The sequence below is a fragment of the Loxodonta africana genome, chromosome 1 (assembly GCF_030014295.1).
Source record: "Loxodonta africana isolate mLoxAfr1 chromosome 1, mLoxAfr1.hap2, whole genome shotgun sequence".
In the NCBI taxonomy this organism is placed as follows: domain Eukaryota; kingdom Metazoa; phylum Chordata; class Mammalia; order Proboscidea; family Elephantidae; genus Loxodonta; species Loxodonta africana.
The window spans coordinates 200999386-201018284 of NC_087342.1; the positions used below are offsets into that span (position 1 = coordinate 200999386).

At 37.0% G+C, this 18899-nt stretch overlaps 1 protein-coding gene across 3 annotated transcripts in view; it reads left to right on the forward strand.

Moving 5' to 3' along the window:
* EYA4 (EYA transcriptional coactivator and phosphatase 4) overlaps window positions 1–18899 on the forward strand; it is a 75644-nt gene that overhangs the window by 19424 nt on the left and 37321 nt on the right. For all 3 annotated transcript variants that reach the window (XM_064291009.1, XM_064291023.1, XM_064291016.1), the window contains exons 6-8: window positions 5461–5644; window positions 16600–16733; window positions 18122–18205. In XM_064291009.1, the coding sequence (XP_064147079.1) occupies window positions 5461–5644; window positions 16600–16733; window positions 18122–18205 (402 nt within the window). The remainder of the gene's footprint in view (window positions 1–5460; window positions 5645–16599; window positions 16734–18121; window positions 18206–18899) is intronic.

Consider the following 18899-nt stretch of genomic DNA (forward strand, 5'->3'; position numbering starts at 1 on the left):
GCAGATGATACAACCTTACTTGCTGAAAGTGAAGAGGATTCGAAGCGCTTACTGATGAAGATCAAAGACCACAGCCTTCAGTATGGATTACACCTCAACTTAAAGAAAACAGAAATCCTCAAAACTGGACCAATAAGCAACATTGTGATAAATGGAGAAAGATTGAAGTTATCAAGGATTTCATTTTACTTGGATGTACAATCAACAGCAATGGAAGCAGCAGACGGAAATCAAAAGACGTATTGAGTTGGGCAAATCTGATGCAAAAGATCTCTTTAAACTGTTGACAAGCAAAATCGTCGCCTTGAAGACTAAGATGTGCGTTACCCAAACCGTGGTGTTTTCAGTTGCCTCATATGCATGTGAAAGCTGGAAATTGAATAAGGAAGGCCCAAGAAGAATTGATGCCTTTGAATTGTGGTGTTGGAGAAGAATATTGAAAATGCCATGGGCTGCCAAAGAAATAAACAAATCTGTCTTGGAAGAAGTACAACCAGAATGTTCTATGGAAGCATGGATTGTGAGACTCCGTCTCACATACTTTGCACCTGTTCTCAGAAGGGATCAGTCACTGGAGAAGGACATCATGCTTGGTAAAGTAGAGGGTCAGCAAAAAAATGGAGGCTCTCAATGACATGGATTGAGTCAGTGGCTGCAACAGTGGTCTTAAGCATAACAATGACCGTGAGGAAAGCTCAGGACCAGGCAGTGTTTCATTCTGTTGAACACAAAGTCACCATGAGTTGGAACCAACTTGACGGCACGTAACAACAACAACAGTGTTCTGGACCTTTCCAGTAAGTAACTTCATCTTCCTCTAAGGGCATTAACAACCTAGTGTAGAGCTTCAGCGTAGAGGCCCCGGAAGCAGGCTCTCTGGGCAGGGCATCACTAGGAGGTGTGGAGGGTGCAGACCGCACCAGGTGACGTTGTCAGAAGGTGTGACACCCAAATGACTGTCTATAAAATTTTTGTGCAGTGTTGCAGCAGAAATTTATTGTTTTTTCTAAAAAATATCCCTGTAGTTAGTTAAACAACAGGAATATTTTTGTTAGACCAGCTTACATGTATAAATATACCTACAAGGCCAAAACTCTATGCTGATTTATTTTGTGAACCTTCTGATGGGCTCTGATCAGGATTGTTATCATTGCTCAGTTACAATGATACTTTGAATCACGGGGTTTCATCTGCTTGCACTACAAGCAGGAACGTTGTCGTTGTCGCTGCTGGTGTTTTTATAGTTGCAGATTTTGTTGAATTTTCTGGTGTTTTTAGCTACAATATTGTGGTAATTAGTATTTGTGAGCATATATCAATAACTTCTTTGAGAATGAAGTAGTAACTAAAGGAAAAGGAAAAAAATCAAAAAAAGGTTCGCTCATTTACTAATGATGTTATAATTCAATACAGATTTTACAAAAGCACAATTTTGTTGTTAATAGTCATATAATCTAAGAAATACTACATTCAATTTACAACTGTATCACATATTCTGTGATTAAAATTGATAATAAACTTATATGTATAACATTGATTATATGACTTTGATAACTAAATAGAGAAATTGACGGTCTAAAGCATGAAGTGGGGGAAATGCTATGTTTCTTGATTAAAAAAAAAACTCAAAAAAACCAAACCCACTGCCGTTGAGTTGATTCTGACTCATAGCGACCCTATAGGAGAGAGTAGAACTGCCCAGTAGAGTTTCCAAGGAGCGCCTGACAGATTCGAACTGCCAACCTCTCAGTTAGCAACCGTAGTATTTAACTACTACTCCACCAGGGTTTCCATGTTTCTTGATACATGTCAGAAATATGACTTAAACTGTAAATTTTTTTTTTTAATTTTAGTCTTTTTAAAATTTTCTTTAAAAACATCACTGTCTTGCAAATATATATCTAACTTTAATGAAATTTTCAGGGTTTAAGTTTGAATTATGGTTTAAAAAAATAGTAACACATTAAAAAGTGAGTTGGCGAAAGGCGTTGATTTTGATGAAGTCATTCACAAGTTTGCAGCTTTGAAGGCCAGGAAAGGAAAGCTCTGATTGAGTCGAGATAATTCGCTAAGTGCTGAAATGCTTGTGTTTTTATTCCTGTTTATTTTTATGGTATTATTTCGTTTATGATTATATTTCCATATGCGTTTGTCCACAACTTCTACGTTATTTGGGCCATTACTGAACCTCATGTAATGTTAAAATGAACATAATTTTGATGTAGTTCTTAAACCTTTTCACTTTGAATTCTGTTGTTTTCTTACCGAATTTTCACTTTAACTGCATGAAACTATGTAAATATAAATACATTTAGGCTGTGCATATGATATTGTAATTTAAAGGTGTAATTTTGATTTTGCTAGTTGTGTATGTCACTATTATTGCCATTACATTCAGTGATACATGGGAATTACAATTTATGAGTAACATTAGTACAAAAACATTATAAGGATTCTGTATGATCTGGTATAGGAGGAGGTCTGTGGGGGCAGGGGAGCTACCACACCAGGTGACACCAACCCTGGTGGCACTACTATCTCTGGGTCCAAAGTACAGCACTGAGACTTACTAGCCGTGTGACATTGGGTAAGTCACTTAACCACTCTGTTCCTTAGTCTCTTTCAATATAAAATGGGAATAATAATAATACCACATAAAAGGTTGTAAATACTAAGTGAATATATTTAATCCCTTAGAATAGTGCCTGATACAAAGTAAAATCCCATTGCCATTGAGTCAATTCCAACTTATAGAGACCCTACAGGACAAAGTAGAGCTGCCCCATCGGGTTCCCAAGGCTGTAATCTTTACAGAAGCAGACTGCCACATCTTTCTGCCAAACCACCGACCTTTCAGTTAGCAACCAAGTGCTTAACCACTGGATCACCAGGGCTCTGATACAAAGTAAGCACTATGTAGATGTTAGCTATCACTATTTTACTCTCAGAGAGGTGTGTTAGAAAGTGTTGTTCAAATATTGATGAAAATTCTTCTTGGTTTATAGACGGTAGTAGGGGAAGATCAGCTCCTAAAATTAATAAACCAGAAAAAATTTTAGTTTTCTGCCATATTAATTCTTTTTTGATAATATGCATAAAAATCCTGCTTATGATTAATTTACTTATAGAGAGATGTTCTTTTTTGGAAACTACATCAAAATGTGGATCTTCAATAATGATGAATTCGTGAAACATTTAAAACGTGTATAACTTTGGAGGACATTATGCTGAGTGAAATAAGTCAATCACAAAGGACAAATATTGTATGAGACCACTATTATAAATAGTGAAGAAAAGGTTTACACACAGAAATAAATATTTTTTAATGGTTACTGGAATGAGAAGGGAAGGGAGGGGAAATCACTAACTAGAGAGCAGACACGTGTTAACTTTGGTGAAGGGAAAGGCAGTACACAACAAGGGGGAGGTCAGCACAACATAACCAAGGCAAGAGAAGACACTGAGAGGTACACAAGAATAAAAGGCAATAAAGGTAAATACTGTAACACGCACAATCCTGCAACAACAGTAATAACAAATGATAGTTTTTGAGTGGTTTCATAGGCAGATATGTATACTGAATATGTGCGGGAGGGCAAGTGGGAGTACACACATATGCATATGTAGGTTGGCTGTGGATATTTCTACATACATATTTGTATGTGCTGCATATATACTCATATATATGATAGAACACACAGGGAGCATAGTCATGGAAACAACCCAGACATGACCAAACACCTCACAGGACTGAGTTGCTGGACTTGAAGGCTAAGGACCATAGTCCTGGGGGATACCTAAGTCAATTGGCATAACATTGGCATAACATAGTTCTTAAAAATATGTTCTATATCCTGTTTTGGTGAGTAGTGTCTGGGGTCTTAAAAGCTTATGAGTGGCTGTCTAAGAAGCAACTACTGGTCTGTTTCCATCTTGAGGAAAGGAGAGTGAAGAGAACCAAAGACTCAAGGAAACAAATAGTCCAAAGGACTAATTGACCACAGGAACTGCAGCCTACACCAGCCTAAGACCAGATGAACTAGATTCTACCCAGCTACTCCAACCAGGATCACAATAGAAGGTCCCGGTTAGAATGGGGGGAAAAAAAGTAGAACAAAATTCAAATTCATAAAAAAGACCGGATTTACTGGCTCGAGAGTGACTGGAGGAACCCGGAAGACTATGACCCTTAGACACCCTTCTAACTTGGAACTGAAGCCATTCCCGGAGATCACCTTTCAGCCAAATAATAGGCCTATAAATAAACAATAACACATGTGAGAAAACTGCTCTTTAGAACAGTCATCTGCATGAGACCAAAAGGACAACACATGCTCAAAAGCACAGATGAGAAGGTAGGAAGGGGCAGGAAAACCAGAGGAATGGAAATGGGGAACTCAGGGTGGTAATGCGGGAGAGTGTTGACACTTTACAGGGAGTGCAATCCATGTCATGGAATAATTTGTCTATAAACTATTGAATGGGAAACTAATCTGCTCTGTAAACCTTCCCATAAAGCACAAAACAAAAACAAAAAGTTAAAAAAAATTGAAAAATAAAAATGCAGATCTTTGTTCCCTTAGGAAGTGTCATATTAAGGGCCTCAATCCTGGCCAAGGGATTTGTCATCATGACAATTTGGGCTAAAACATGCTAGGTATATAAACACCAATTGTTGCAACAAATCCTTTCTTGTCATCGTAATATGTAAAAAGATTTTGAAGAATCATTAGATCATTTTAAGGCTCTTAAAAATTTAATAAAAAGCAGATCAGGGGATCTGCTTTGTTTTCTCTATGAAAGCAAACACTGCTTTGTTTTCTCTATGAAAACAAACACTGCTTTGTTTTGTCTATGAAAGCAAATGTAACAATATAAATATTTAAAAAGCTCGCTGAAGACTTCAGATCAAGACCTCAGGTGGCATTTAGCTTGTTTAGAGGCTGGGTAAAAAAATCTCTTATTCATCTTTTTTATTTACTCTTTACCTTCTACTATTGAATGGGAAGAAAAACCACAAAAATACAGCCTGACGTCAGTGTGGAACCTGGGAGGGGCAGCCACATCTTCTTGCTGGTGATGTTAGCAGATGTATGAAAACTGATTTCGTGAATATGAACTTATTTCATCTCCTTCTTTCCCCTTCAAGTGTATAGGACCTGATGATGCAAATCCTTGGATGACTAATTATAGGGGGCAAAGTGAAGAATATGCAAACTTTAGGTGGATTATAATTCATGTAGTGCAGCTGGTTTGCAAACCATCAGGTGTTCAGTAGTATGAGCATGTAGAAGATACCTGCAAAATAGCCTCTGCCCATTAGGATCCCCTCCAAGTTAGAGACTCAGAAACAAATGGAGCCAAATAGTAGTGTTGCAGCTACAATGGCCATTGGTTTTCTTTGAAGCACACTAGAGGGTAATTTGTCTGCAAACACACACATCTCAATTTTTGTTTCAGGATTATTCATCCTACACAGCCTTTGGCCAAAACCAGTATGCACAGTATTACTCAGCATCAACGTATGGAGCGTACATGACATCAAATAACACAGCTGACGGCACGTCATCATCAGCCTCAACCTATCAGTTGCAGGAATCTCTCCCGGGACTGACTAGCCAACCAGGTACAGATCTGCATCCAGGTGAAATACTTTTACATGTTTTGCTGTGTCTAATAATATGAAGAAATGGGTGTTTCAAAAACATAGCTGAAAACTCCCGGGTAATCCTGCTCATGTTTAACTGTGTTAGTTATCATCACTGCATAAAAGGAGGCTATCCTGGCATTTCAGGAAATCTTTCTTTTAGATTAGGGGATCTTAACCTCAAAATGACAACGTGCATTACGTATAAATGTAGATGTAAAAACGTGAGTGTACCTATTGCAGGACCGATTTTGTGAATAACTTGAAACTCACTGAAAAATTGTAGTATTTTCTTCTTTGGATGTAAATGATAGTATTTCCTTAATGGCTGAGCGACTATATAGTTCCTTCACCCTAATGAATTGTCAGTTGCTCCAGCCAGTGAGTAGGAAGTGAAGTATTTGTGGGATCAGTGGTGGATAGTTTAATATCTTTGTCTAATGAGCACGTATTTAAAATCCATTGTATTGGTTATTGTCTGAAGCTTGTCTGTATCTTTTGGAATTTAAATTTCTTGCGCATATTTGACACAGGTGAAGTATTTAAAGATAAAAGCAAGCTTAATAGAGAGTCAGTGTAGTCCCAATCATAATTCTAACAAGACTTTCTGTACAAATTATCAATCTGATTCTATAATTACAAAGAAAGACAAAGGAGCTAGAACAGTCAAAGCAATTTTGAAAAAGAAGTACTAACTTCAAGGACTCACATTAGCTGATTGAAAGACATTCAATAAAGTCTTAGAATTCACATTCAAGAGAGTGTGGCCTTCATAATGGAATACTGCACAATGATTAAGAATAATGATGAATCCATGAAACGTCTCATAACACGGAGGAATCTGGGAGGCATTATGCTGAATGAAATGAGTCAGTTGCAAAAGGACAAATATTGTACGAGATAACTATCATAGACAACTATCATAAGAACTCAAGAAACAGTTTAAACACAGAGGAAAATATTCTTTGATGGTTATGAGGGGGAATGGAGGGAGAGAGAGGGGTATTCACTAATTAGATAGTAGACAAGAACCATTTTAGGTGAAGCGAAAGACACACACAATACAGGGGAGTTCAGCACAACTGGACTAAACCAAAAGCTAAGAAGTTTCCTGAATACAACCAAATGCTTCAAAGACCAGAGTAGCAGGGGCAGGGGTCTAGGGACCATGGTTTCAGGGAACATTTAGGTCAATTGGCATAACAAAAGGTATTAAGAAAACATTCTCCATCCCACTTTGGAGAGTGGTGTCTGAGGTCTTAAACAGTAGCAAACGGTCATCTAAGATGCATCAGTTGGTCTCAACCTACCTGGAACAAAGGAGAATGAAGAACACCAAAGACACAGGGTAGATATGAGCCCAAGAGACAGAAAGGACCACATAACCTGAGACTATATCAGCCTGATACCAGAAGAACTAGCTGGTGCCCAGCTACCACCAATGACTGCCCTGATAGGGAACACAACAGAGAATCCCTGAGGGAGGAGGAGAATAGTGGGATGTAGACCTCAAATTATTGTAAAAAGACCAGACTTAATGGTCTGACTGAGACTAGAGGGACCCCAGAGGTCATGGTCCCCAGACCCTCTGTTAGCCCAAAACTGGAACCATTCTCAAAGCCAACTCTTCAAACAGGAATTGGACTGGATTATAAGACAGAAAATGATACTGGTGAGGAGTGAGCATCTTGCCTCAAGTAGACACATGAGACTATGTGGGCAGCTTCTGTCTGGAGGCGAGATGAGAAGGCAGAGGGGGACAGGAGATGGTCCTGAATGGACATGGGGAATACAGGGTGAAGAGGAGGACTGTGCTGCCTCATTAGGGAGAGAGCACCTAGGAGTACATAGCAGGGTGTGTATAAGTTTTTGTATAAGAAACTGACTTAGTTTGTAAACTTTCACTTAAAGCACAATAAATACATTAAAAAAAAAAGTATGGTATTGGCAAAAGGACAGCTACAGATAGCAATGGCACAGAATAGAGTTCAGAATTAGACTATACATGTATTGAGCAACTTATTTTCAATAAAAGTACAAAGGCAGTTCAGTGGAGAAAGAATAGTCTTCTCAACAAATGATGTTGGAGCAGTTAGACATCAATATGCAAAAAAAAAAAAAAAGAATCTTGACTCATAATCACACCATATACAAAAATTAACTCAAAATGGATCATAAACCTACATGTAAAAACTAAAACTATAAAACTTCTGGAAGTAAACACGGAGAAAAATATTTGTGATCTTGTGTTACACGAAGTTTTTATAGATATGACACCAAAAACACAACCCATAAAAGAAAATGAATGATAAATTAGACTTCGTGAAATTAAGGTCTTCACTCTTTGAAAGACAGTATTGCAAGAATGAAAAGATAAACCACAGATTGGGGGAAAACATTTGCAAAATGTGTGATAAAGGACTTGTATAAGAACTGAAAACTCGATAACAAGAAAAGTGAGTTTGAGATTTTATAAATATCGTTAGTCTATTTGAGCATATTTTTCTGCTTTTAGTTATTTGCAACATCCAAATTCATCTCAGTTCTTTTTTGTTCAGCTTTGGAAGGGAAAGAAAATAGAAAATTTGGTCACAATACTGGAAATTTGTTCTAACTGGACCAATAGGACCAAGAAAACTCAATCCCATTAGACAGTTATTTACTGAATGCCTACTGTACCAGGCCCTAGTATAGAAACTGATGTTTCAGCATTGACTGAATGAGCTCTCTCCATTCAACAAGCAAGAAAAAGAGCAAGCAAATAATTGCAATGCTGATGAGTGCTAAGGAAGGGACAATGAATAATAGTATTAGGAAAAATTAACAGTAAAACTAATTTGGAGGTAAAGAAGTGACAATGAAGCTAATAATACTTTAAAGGGCAAAAAAGATATGCTTGTATCATAAATTGATTAATTGGTAGCATCCATTCTTTTTGGTTACCTGTACAGAATACCACTTCTAATCTAACTATGGACCTAAGGAAAATTAGTCTAGTATATAGTTTGTCTGTGGTGCCCCTCCATTCAGCATCTATCCCTGTTATCTTCCTTTTGCACACATTCTCCTGTCAGCATGTAGCCCCTTTCAGTTGCTGGTCCTTGTCTCCTTGAGGCTTCCTGTTTAGGCTTGCCATCTGTCCTCAGCCTTTCTGAGCCTGTGTATCCTGTGCAAAGCCAGGGCTAGAGTAAGATGAGTGGGATGCATCAGATGCAAAATTTAAGAAGGCAGTCATTCTCAGGGTCCTTTAGTTTTGTGCCCTAGACACCTTACTCTAGTCCCAGCCTAGATTCTGTGTTCCAAATCTGTCCTGATCCTCTTTGAGTCAGTACTTGCATTTCATCAAGATTCTTACCTTAGTTTAAAAACCAGAAACAAATCCATTGTCCATAGAGCCACTTCATCTCATAGCAACCCTGTAGGACAGAGTAGAACTGCTCCAGAGGATATCGAAGGAGGGGCTGGTGGATTCAAACAGCCGACCTTCTGGTTGGTAGCTGAGCACTTAACCACTGCACCACCAGGGCTCCACCTAAATTTAAAGAGTGAGTGATTTCAGAACCCTTGCCTAACGAGTAGTGGAGATGCTGTAAGTAAGGAGATACTTGACATACTCTTACCACACTGAGAACGGTTTTTCTCAGTGATGAGCTCATGGAGAAAACAAGGTAGGGTGACTGATTTCAAAAACAAAACCACAGAGGTCAAGATATCAGAGACTGAATGATGGACAGGACTAGCAGGACATTTTTACTTTACCGGAATAGAGTTGACCTGTTGCCATCTAGTCGATTTTGACTCATGGCAACCCTAGGTGTGTCAGACTAAAGTGTGCTTCATAGGTTTTTCAATGTCTGATTTTTCAGAAATAGATTGACAGGCCTTTCTTCCAGGGCACCTCTGGGAGGATTCAAACCTCCAACCTTTTGTTTAAGCAGCCTAGCCCTGAACAGTTTGTGCCACCCAGGGTCCTCCAGAATAGAGCTACTATCAATGAAAACCATTTGGATTCTCTGATATGGTATATACTGGGTAGAGCTTTGAGTAAAAGGCTGATTTTGCTCTAATTTCAATATGAACGTAACTTCTCTGCAGGAAAGACATGAGTGGTTACTTTCCATTAGTTAAAGAATAATCAATACTCAGAATAGCTATGTTATTTATATTAAAGATACTAAATGCAGTCATACAGATATTCTGAGCATGTGACTTTGAATGTGACACGTTCACGTGTGACACTTCCATGTTCACTATCAGAACGCTGCAGTCACTTCAGGCTTCTTTTGTTTGCTAATGCCAACAAATATGACTTGACATAATTTTCAGATTTTATCATACTTTCTATTGAATATAAAGATTAAATGATTTTTACATATAACTACATTATTCTCTCAACTAAAATTGTAATACCAAACATGTCTGGATTTTTAAGGAATTCTGTGACTCTCTTCAGTCAGGTACTTTTAAGTCTGATTTTCCCTTTTCAGATCTGGCGTGCATCCAAAAAGCAAACAAGTTTGTTAACTGGGGGATTTTTCTTTATTACTGATGAAATCTGATGTATTTAGTTCAAGGGCAGGAAAAGTATTTCCCATTGACCGGCTCTGTATTTTAGACTCAAAGCAGAGACCTAAAAATTAAATCCACAGTTTTTCATAAAACATTCACTGTTGACTTCTCCCATTTTTTAAATAAAAACATACCTTATGTTCAATAAGAGACAGCTGGTTTTTCTGATTTAGAGATAAACCTAATGAAATAAAGTTGGATCTAAAAATCTAAAACTTATGAAGTCCAGTTATTCATTACTGTACTGATTAAAGGATAGTTATTTAATCATACATAGTGTTGGCCCAAGAAAAAGCCTAAGGCAGTTGGTAATGATGATGTTATTTGGAAATTGCAAATAACATTCAGTTATTTACTTTTCCTTACTAGGTAGTTTGACAATGGATTTAAGGAAACACTACCGTGCTGATTAAGAACAGACATTTTCATTTGTTATCTTTATAAAGATCTTTCTTTGCCTTTTACATAAAGTGTATCTTAGGTATCTATTTCTGATTTGCCTTCAGAAAGTTTGAGGACTGATTAGCACATTTAGATCAGAGATACAACGTAGCGCGTCCCTTTCAAATCTCTTAAACATCTTTAAAATTAAATATAGTAATTTGTAACCATGTTATCCTTTGCCCTGAGATCTCAGTAAACATTACATTTGCCAGTTGAACTGTGCCAGTACTCCAAAAGAGAAAAGGATACAGTGAGACCACTTGACTCTGAAAAGCAGCCAGAACACATAGCCTTTTCAGAACACATGGCAGAACACATAGCCTTTTCAGAACACATGGCATTTCACATAAAGACAGGATGGGAAGCAAAGTGCTAACTCATCTCATGAAACCTAATAAGAGGATTTAGATAGGAGGGGCACACGGCCCTCGTTTGCCAATTTGCATTATCCCTTTTTTTTTTCTACCTGTAGCATTAATTCGCCCAAGGGCAATTACCTGAGTTGAAATTTGGCAAAGGGGCTGGAATTAACAGTTTTCTCCTTAAAAAAAAAGAAGTGTCAACAAATGTTTAATGAGTGGTCAAGCTCAAGTTTCTGTCTTTACATTTTCTCAGAAGAAAGGATAGCACCTCCAAAATGTGTAGGGGTCAGTTACAATTCCACCTTCTTGCTATAGGAGCCCAGATAAATCACATGTCCTTTACAGGACAAGCTGTCTTACTTCAGGGAAGTTCTTTCTGCAAATCCTTGGCCCTTGCCCTAACAGAAATTGTATAAAGTGTCTGTGACTTTTTTTTTTGATCAGTAGGTGCAGATACAGGTTTGACATCTTTGTTACCTGGAGGGACTGTTGCTGTTTGCAGGAGGACAGATGCCTGATAGTTAAAGCCGAAGCTCTGGAATCACACTACCATTGCCATTTATAAGCAATTTTAATCGTAGGAAATTAATTGGGTCCCACACGTCTCCAGTTTCTTTGTTAAGCAGGGGTAATGCAGGACCTAATTTTGGGGGTTTGAATAAGGCTTAAGGCAGATATTTATATAAATAATATGATATAATAAAGATCTCTGACAAATCAATAAGAAAAAGACACGCAACTTTTAAAATGAGCAGAAGATTTAAACAGTTATTTCATAACAACAGGTTGTCAAATGGGCAAGAAGCATACAAAAACATGTTCTACATTATTACTCATCAAGAAAATGAGTAAAAACCATACTGGAGTACCACACACATGCGCCACACACTCACAATGACTAAACATTAAAAAAAGAAAAATACTAAGTTTTTTCAAGGATACAGCTGGACCTCTCATTGCTGATAGGAGAATAAATTGATGCAGCCACTTTGGAACAAAGCCAGTGTCCACTAAGAATGAACATATGCCTTCCCTCTGAGCAAGCACTCCAGTGGCAAAGTACATATACCCAAGAGGAATGAACATGTGTCCACAAAGACATATATAAAGAATGTTTATGGCAGCTTCATTCATAATGGCTCCAAACTGTGAATAACCCAAGTGTCCATCAACAGAATGGATAAAGTATGTACATATACAATGAAGTTCTAGTCAACATTAAGGGAAGAACAAACTGCTCCAGGCTTCGACATGGATGAATCTCACAGACATAACGAACAATGGATGAAGCCAAACACACATTTCAATAATTTGTTTTAAAAAAGAAGACAGTGCATGACTTACAAGGTTTAATGACTGTGGAGCTACCCTTTGTAGTTTTCTTAAAAAGCAGTGTTTTTTACATCTACCAAAATCCTTCTGCCCATATGTTGTCCAAAGCACCAAATTCTTAGAGCCTTTTTAAAATTCTTTGGTAACATGGAGAGAATCAATGGGTATCAAGTGTTAAATTTATTCAAAGCCAGACACATCCTATGACCACAGCCTTTTCCCTTTCCCTTGGGCTTTTTTCAGCCCCGTGCTGTGATAGCTACATCTCTCGGATCATTGGAATCACTAAGTTCCTACTAACCCCCTGCTTTGTGGAACCAGTCTACAATCAACCACCAATAACTGATCCCAAGGACTAGGATTTTGCAAGTTTTTGTCCTTTATGCTTGTACAAAGAGGAACAAAGCTGTCTTACATTGGTTAACTCCTGAATATTGATCTATAATGGATATAAAGACAGATTTTATGGAATGCCATCTAAAAACTTTTTAAAAGCTTGATTACTAAGTGAAAGTTTGAATTAATATTTTCTTTCCAAGAAAAATAAAATATCCTGGTTTGCAGGATATGGTAACCTTAGGAAAATTGTTAAAAAAAAAAAAAATCATTAAGAATGAAAAATTTGTGTGTGTGTGTGTTTAAGTTGATATGTGTTCAGATACTCAAAGCCTTATTTAGTACATATGCAAGTAAACTAAAACATGGTTTGCTATGAGACAGGGCTATATTCAACCCTTAACCAAAGGACTTTATAATTCTGCTGTCTACAGTTGATAGCTGAGTCCCATGTAATGAATTGTGCTAGCAATGCTTTAAGTGCAAATAAAATTTGGAGCACAGACTTTATTTATTTATTTTGATCCTGTCCTGACAAGCAGCATTTCCCAAAGAAAATAGTAGAGTCAATAGAAAGAAAAGGTCCTATGTGCTTCTTAAAATAACCTTGGACTTTTTTAACAAATCCAACTGAACATTTATGTATTACAAATTCATATCACTTTATTATATATGTTGCACAGCTGTTTATAAAGATGAATGTCAAGAGAATATTTTGTTTGCTCTGAGAACAGTTTTGGACAGAAATGGAAAAGGACTTAGATTCATAGTTGCTAGCTTTGACTGTTTTTATCCCTTGTCATTATCATCCTTAAGCAATTGCTGTGGACCAACTTTTAAATGTATATTAGATATTTTCTAATAACAGACTCTGTGAATTTTTTCTCTCTCTCTTTAATAGGAAAGGCCAATGTGTTAAATGTAGTAGCTTCCAGTACTTTTGTACCATATAGCTCTTTGGCTTTGACATGAGGGCTAGTTACTTAGAGAACAAGTTGGTTCATAGACTGAAGATATTTACTAGAAATTGTCATTTTGCAAAAGTTAAGTGAATCAAATATAATGAATGTATTTCACTTTAAAATTAATTGTGAATTAATAGCAATAAATAAAGAAATAACTTCAGGTGAATTATACAGGCTAACTTTTTATTAATCCAAGATGATGTCCATATTCTTCCCAGTAGAGTAGAAAGCTGATCTCCCCAAAGTGCCCATCCTGAGTGGATGCAGGTTAAAATCTGAACTTCATTATAATTGGTTAGAGGTTAGTTATGGAAAAGGAACTATTTATTAGAACATCTCAGAAAAAATATAACCTAAGTGTCGGCTCCACCACGTGTCTGTCAGTTTGTCATACCATGGCAAGGATTGTGAGGAAGATGCAGGACTGGGAAGTGTTTCATTCTGTTGTACATAGGGATGCTACGAGTTGGAACCAAATCAATGGCAGCTGATAACAAGTGTTGCCTAATTTGCTCAGATTTGTTTATTTAAATTAATAACTGTTTGCCTACCTTCAGGATTAATATACTTTAATTTTATACTAAAGTATGACAGTCGTAACATTTTTATGTTTAAAAATGGTACAATATGAATTTAATGTAGTTTGTCATCTGACTCTCCTAGAATTTTTTACCTTATATGTATGATTTAAATAAAATCAGTAGAAATCAAAGTTATTCCTCTCAATAATTCAAAAAGGTAGTTACTATCACCCATGTTTTAATATACAAAGAAACTGAGATTCAGAGAGAGAGTGCGTAAAATACTTAAAGTCATACAGCAAGTCTGACTCCAACTTTCATTTGTTATTTTGTGTTTTACTATTGCCTCAGTTTATCTTAACGACCCATCTGACAGGTGTATGCACTGCTCAGTACTCTCTACCTTAGCAGGTGCTGCGTCATTAACTTGAGACAGCAAAATTTTAGATATCCGTGGGACATGCAGAAGTCAGTGGGATGAAAAGTCAGAAATTTAGGATGTGGCCTGGTTGCGGGGTGTAGATGTATGCCTCATCATATACAGGGTCATCAGCATGTGAGAACGGTAGGTCACCAAGATTGTGTGAAGTGAGGAGAGTGATCAGAGGGTAGAACTCTGTGAAATACAAGCACATAAGGAATGAGAGGAGAAAATGAATCTGTGCCTCCTAGACAGAAAAGGATGGGTGAGAGAGATTCTAGAAGTAGAAGAATGCAGAGTGTCTTTGCCACATAATGGTTCCAAGGAAGAGATGTTTAAGAGGATCAAACAGCATAGAGGTCCAGGAAGACAAGGGCTGAATCTGTCTATTGCATTTACAAATTAGATAGTTGTTAGAGACAGTCTTAGTTATCTGGTGCCACAGAAATACCACAAGTGGGTGGCTTTAACAAAGAGAAATTTATTTCTTCACAGTAAAGTAGTCTAAGAGTCCAAATTCAGGGTATTAGCTCCTGGGGAAGGCTTTCTCTCCATGTTGGCCTTCTCATCAATCTTCCCCCGGACTAGGAGCTTCTCCATGCAGGGACCCTGGGTCCAAAGGACACTCTATGCTCCCGGCACTGCTTCCTTGGTGGTATGAGGTCCCCATCTCTCTGCTTGTTTCCCTTTTCTTTTATCTCTTGTAAGATGAAGGTAGTGCAGGCCACACCCCAGGGAAACACCCATTACATTGGATCAGGATGTGACTTGAGCAAGAGTGTTACATCCCACCCTAATCCTCTTTAACCACAGGCAGAGATTGTGATTTATAACACATAGGAAAATCACAAAATGTAGGACAACCACACAATACTGGGAATCATGGCCTAACCAAGTTGACACATATTTTGGGGGAACACAACTCAATCTGTGACAGGGACCCTTAATAAGAGTATTTTCATTAGAGTTTTTTTTTTTTTTTTTTAAGCTAGATTGCAAAAAATTAGGTTCCAGGGAATGGAGACAAATGTGCTGTTCAGTATTATGCCCACTGACCATGTGTGGCTATTGGGCGCTTATGATGTAGCTACTGCAGATTGAGATCCTCCTCTGTTGTAAAATACGCACTGAGTCTCCAAAGATGTAATGTAAAAAAGAGAATATAAAACATCTCAATGATAATTTTTATGATTACATGTTGAAGTGATAATATTTTGGTTATATTGGCTCAATTAAAATATATGAATAAGATTAAGTCTACTTTTTTGAACGTGGTGGATAGAAAATTTAAAACTGTATATGTAGTCACATTTGTGGCTCATGTTATGCTTCCACTGGACAGCACTACCATGAATTATTCTTTTAAGAAGTTTGATTTAAAAAGAGAAGATAGAAAGCAGATAGTAGCTAGGTAGAAATGTAGGGTCAAGGAGTAGAAATTTTAAACTTGTGTATGGCCCTTGGAAAGGAAGAAGTTGAAGGAAAGATGAAGGAAGGTTTGACTAATGGGGCACAGTCCCCAGGATGTGGGTTTGGAGGGTTAAGTTTGCAGGTGGAGGGATGAGATTGATCTGGGGGAAAGTATCTCATCCTCTGAATCCTGACAAAAGGAGTTGACGATAGACCTAAATGTAGATAAATTTGTAGGCGGGGCAGAGACAGGAAGTTGAAGGCATATGGAGTATGAAAAGCACCAGGTTTAATACATTATCTAGATTAAAACTAGGAGGGATTCGTGTGACCTCAGAGGGGTCACTCCAGCCCTCGAGATTTCTTCTTCTGCATCTGAAAGTTATGAAGTCGAACTAGATTACCTCACCAATCACTCTAGCTCAAATAGGATACGAGTTTTTCATTTTAAACTTTTTGCTTGAGTTAGAATCTCTTGTATTTGTGATTATAGACTATTTTATATGAATTTGTTAAGATAAATAATAATGAATAATACCTGATCTGAAAATAAAGTACTATTTTTGACACAAGTTATGGTTGTTTATAGGAGAGTTTGATGCTGTTCAGAGCCCCTCCACACCCATCAAAGACCTTGATGAGAGAACATGTAGAAGTTCTGGGTCCAAGTCCCGAGGAAGAGGCCGGAAAAATAACCCCTCCCCGCCTCCAGACAGCGACCTGGAGGTATGTCTGCTGATCCTTAAAAGAGTGCAACATGACCTTTTATCTTACTGAGTAATGTCTTCTATACCGTATAGTTTCATAAAGTTTCAAACTTAAAACATACATATGTTGAATGCATCAGGCTTGTAGTAGGCGTTTTACAACTCTGAAGTTTGGTATTTCCTCCATTATATATGACAAAATTAAAAACAGTAACAAAAGTGATGCTGCTTTCCAAATTCTAGGGCTGGGATAATTTTAATTTTTTTTTATCCAAATTGTCACAAACAGAAATTTTAAAAATAAAGCCATTGATTGTGGGAATATTTTCCAAGAAACACTATTTATATTTGGTAGTGCTAAAGTAATAAACAAAAAATGGGTCAATAGATTTTAAAAGTTAAAATTAATCTATATGAAATGGAAAAGTCAGAGGGAAAAAAATTCATTTGATCTATATCTTGAAATTTCAATATATGTGAAAATACCTCAATATATGTCATTTTTTTCCAGTCGTGAGGTCTTCTGAGGCGTACCGACACTCAGCAGGTTAATTTTTATTACAAAACATCAGGAGAAATTATTCTTAGCTGTAATATGTTATTTTTCACACAGCAGCATACATCAGTTAAGTAAAATAATAATAATAATTTTCCAGATTTATTAAAGTGAGAGATGTTTTGCCTCTTCATAAGAGGTAATATGCTTTACCTGAACAACAGTTGTAAACTCAAATGCCTTCAAGAAGCAGGCAGGTGATACAAATGAGTAAAGCAGGCTAGGGAGGTGGGGAGTCTGTAGAGGGCTGAGAGCATGTGCCTGTCCGAAGGGACCACCCACCCCAGGCCCAGGCCCAGGCCCAGGCCCACATTGCCACAGCGTCCGGGTTCTCGGCTGCAGTCAGAACTCTGCGGTATGTGTGAACTCTCCTGATTATGAAATGTTAATCAGTGTTAATCAGAATCTTTCAAAACATTTGTGCAGGCTGAACAACACATCTGCTGGCCTAATCTCTTTGGAGCGTCTACACTTTGCAATTTCTGTTTCATTGATTGATTCTTTTAATCTTTTTTTTCTATATAATTTAATTCTTTGCAGTCCTAAATTTCATGAATCCGTGAGACATAAAACTTTATAATACAGAGTTTCAAGCACATATCTATCATAAAGTTTAAATATGTACTTTTGGTATTAACTGTAAGTCTTTGAAGCTTGTTATTATCACTCTTGCCTCTTAGGTTTTACAAGTGTTTAATTTGAAAAAAAAAAACACTGTAATGGGATATTTTTTCTATAAAATGCCGTCAAGATCATATCCAGCAATAAAGCATGATATTTTCTACTTGTAAAGAGATTTCTGTTTCCTTAAAACTTTATAATTTTTTGATTTTTATCTTTTACATCTTCAGCGTGTGTTTGTCTGGGATTTGGATGAAACCATCATTGTTTTTCACTCACTGCTCACAGGGTCTTACGCACAGAAGTATGGCAAGGTAAGGCATCAGATTTTAGCCCCAAAAATCTTGTTAGGACTTTGTTTTCCCAATAAAACCATAGTCATTTAAAAAAAAAATTTAAGCATTTTTATTAAAGTTTGTCAAACCTTCTCGTGATTATTTATTTCCATTGGCTCATTGTTCTTTCATGTGAACTAGCAACTTTTATACAACTAATTAGAATTGGATCCTTTTTTCTTTCTTTATACAGACTGAATTTTCTGTATCAAGACCAAGATTTTTACTCCCACATAATTATTTTGGAAAAAAAAATAAATTTAAATGAACATTATAAAATCGTATATACCTCCTACTAAGAACACTGAAAGAAATTGTTTGAATTAATTTTTTGCACCAAATGTTGTTCTAGGATGCCATTTGAAATAAGCAAATCTTTTATCTGATAGATCCTTCGGATTTATGAATAAAAATATTTTTCTGAAACTTGAGTAAGTATATGAGCAGCAACTAGGGATAACACCCCCCGACACACATGAATTCAGAGTCGGATGTTACCATTACACCTTGTCTTTTCTCTTTTGTCATTGTTTTCATAGTTAGTTTCTTCCAACAGTTGTGTTGTGTGCTTTTGCAAATATCAATACACTTAAAACAGGGGTTTCTGCTGGATACATATTCTCTATAGCCTAGTTGCTAAGGCCATTACTAATAATCTAACCAGAGTCAGTTC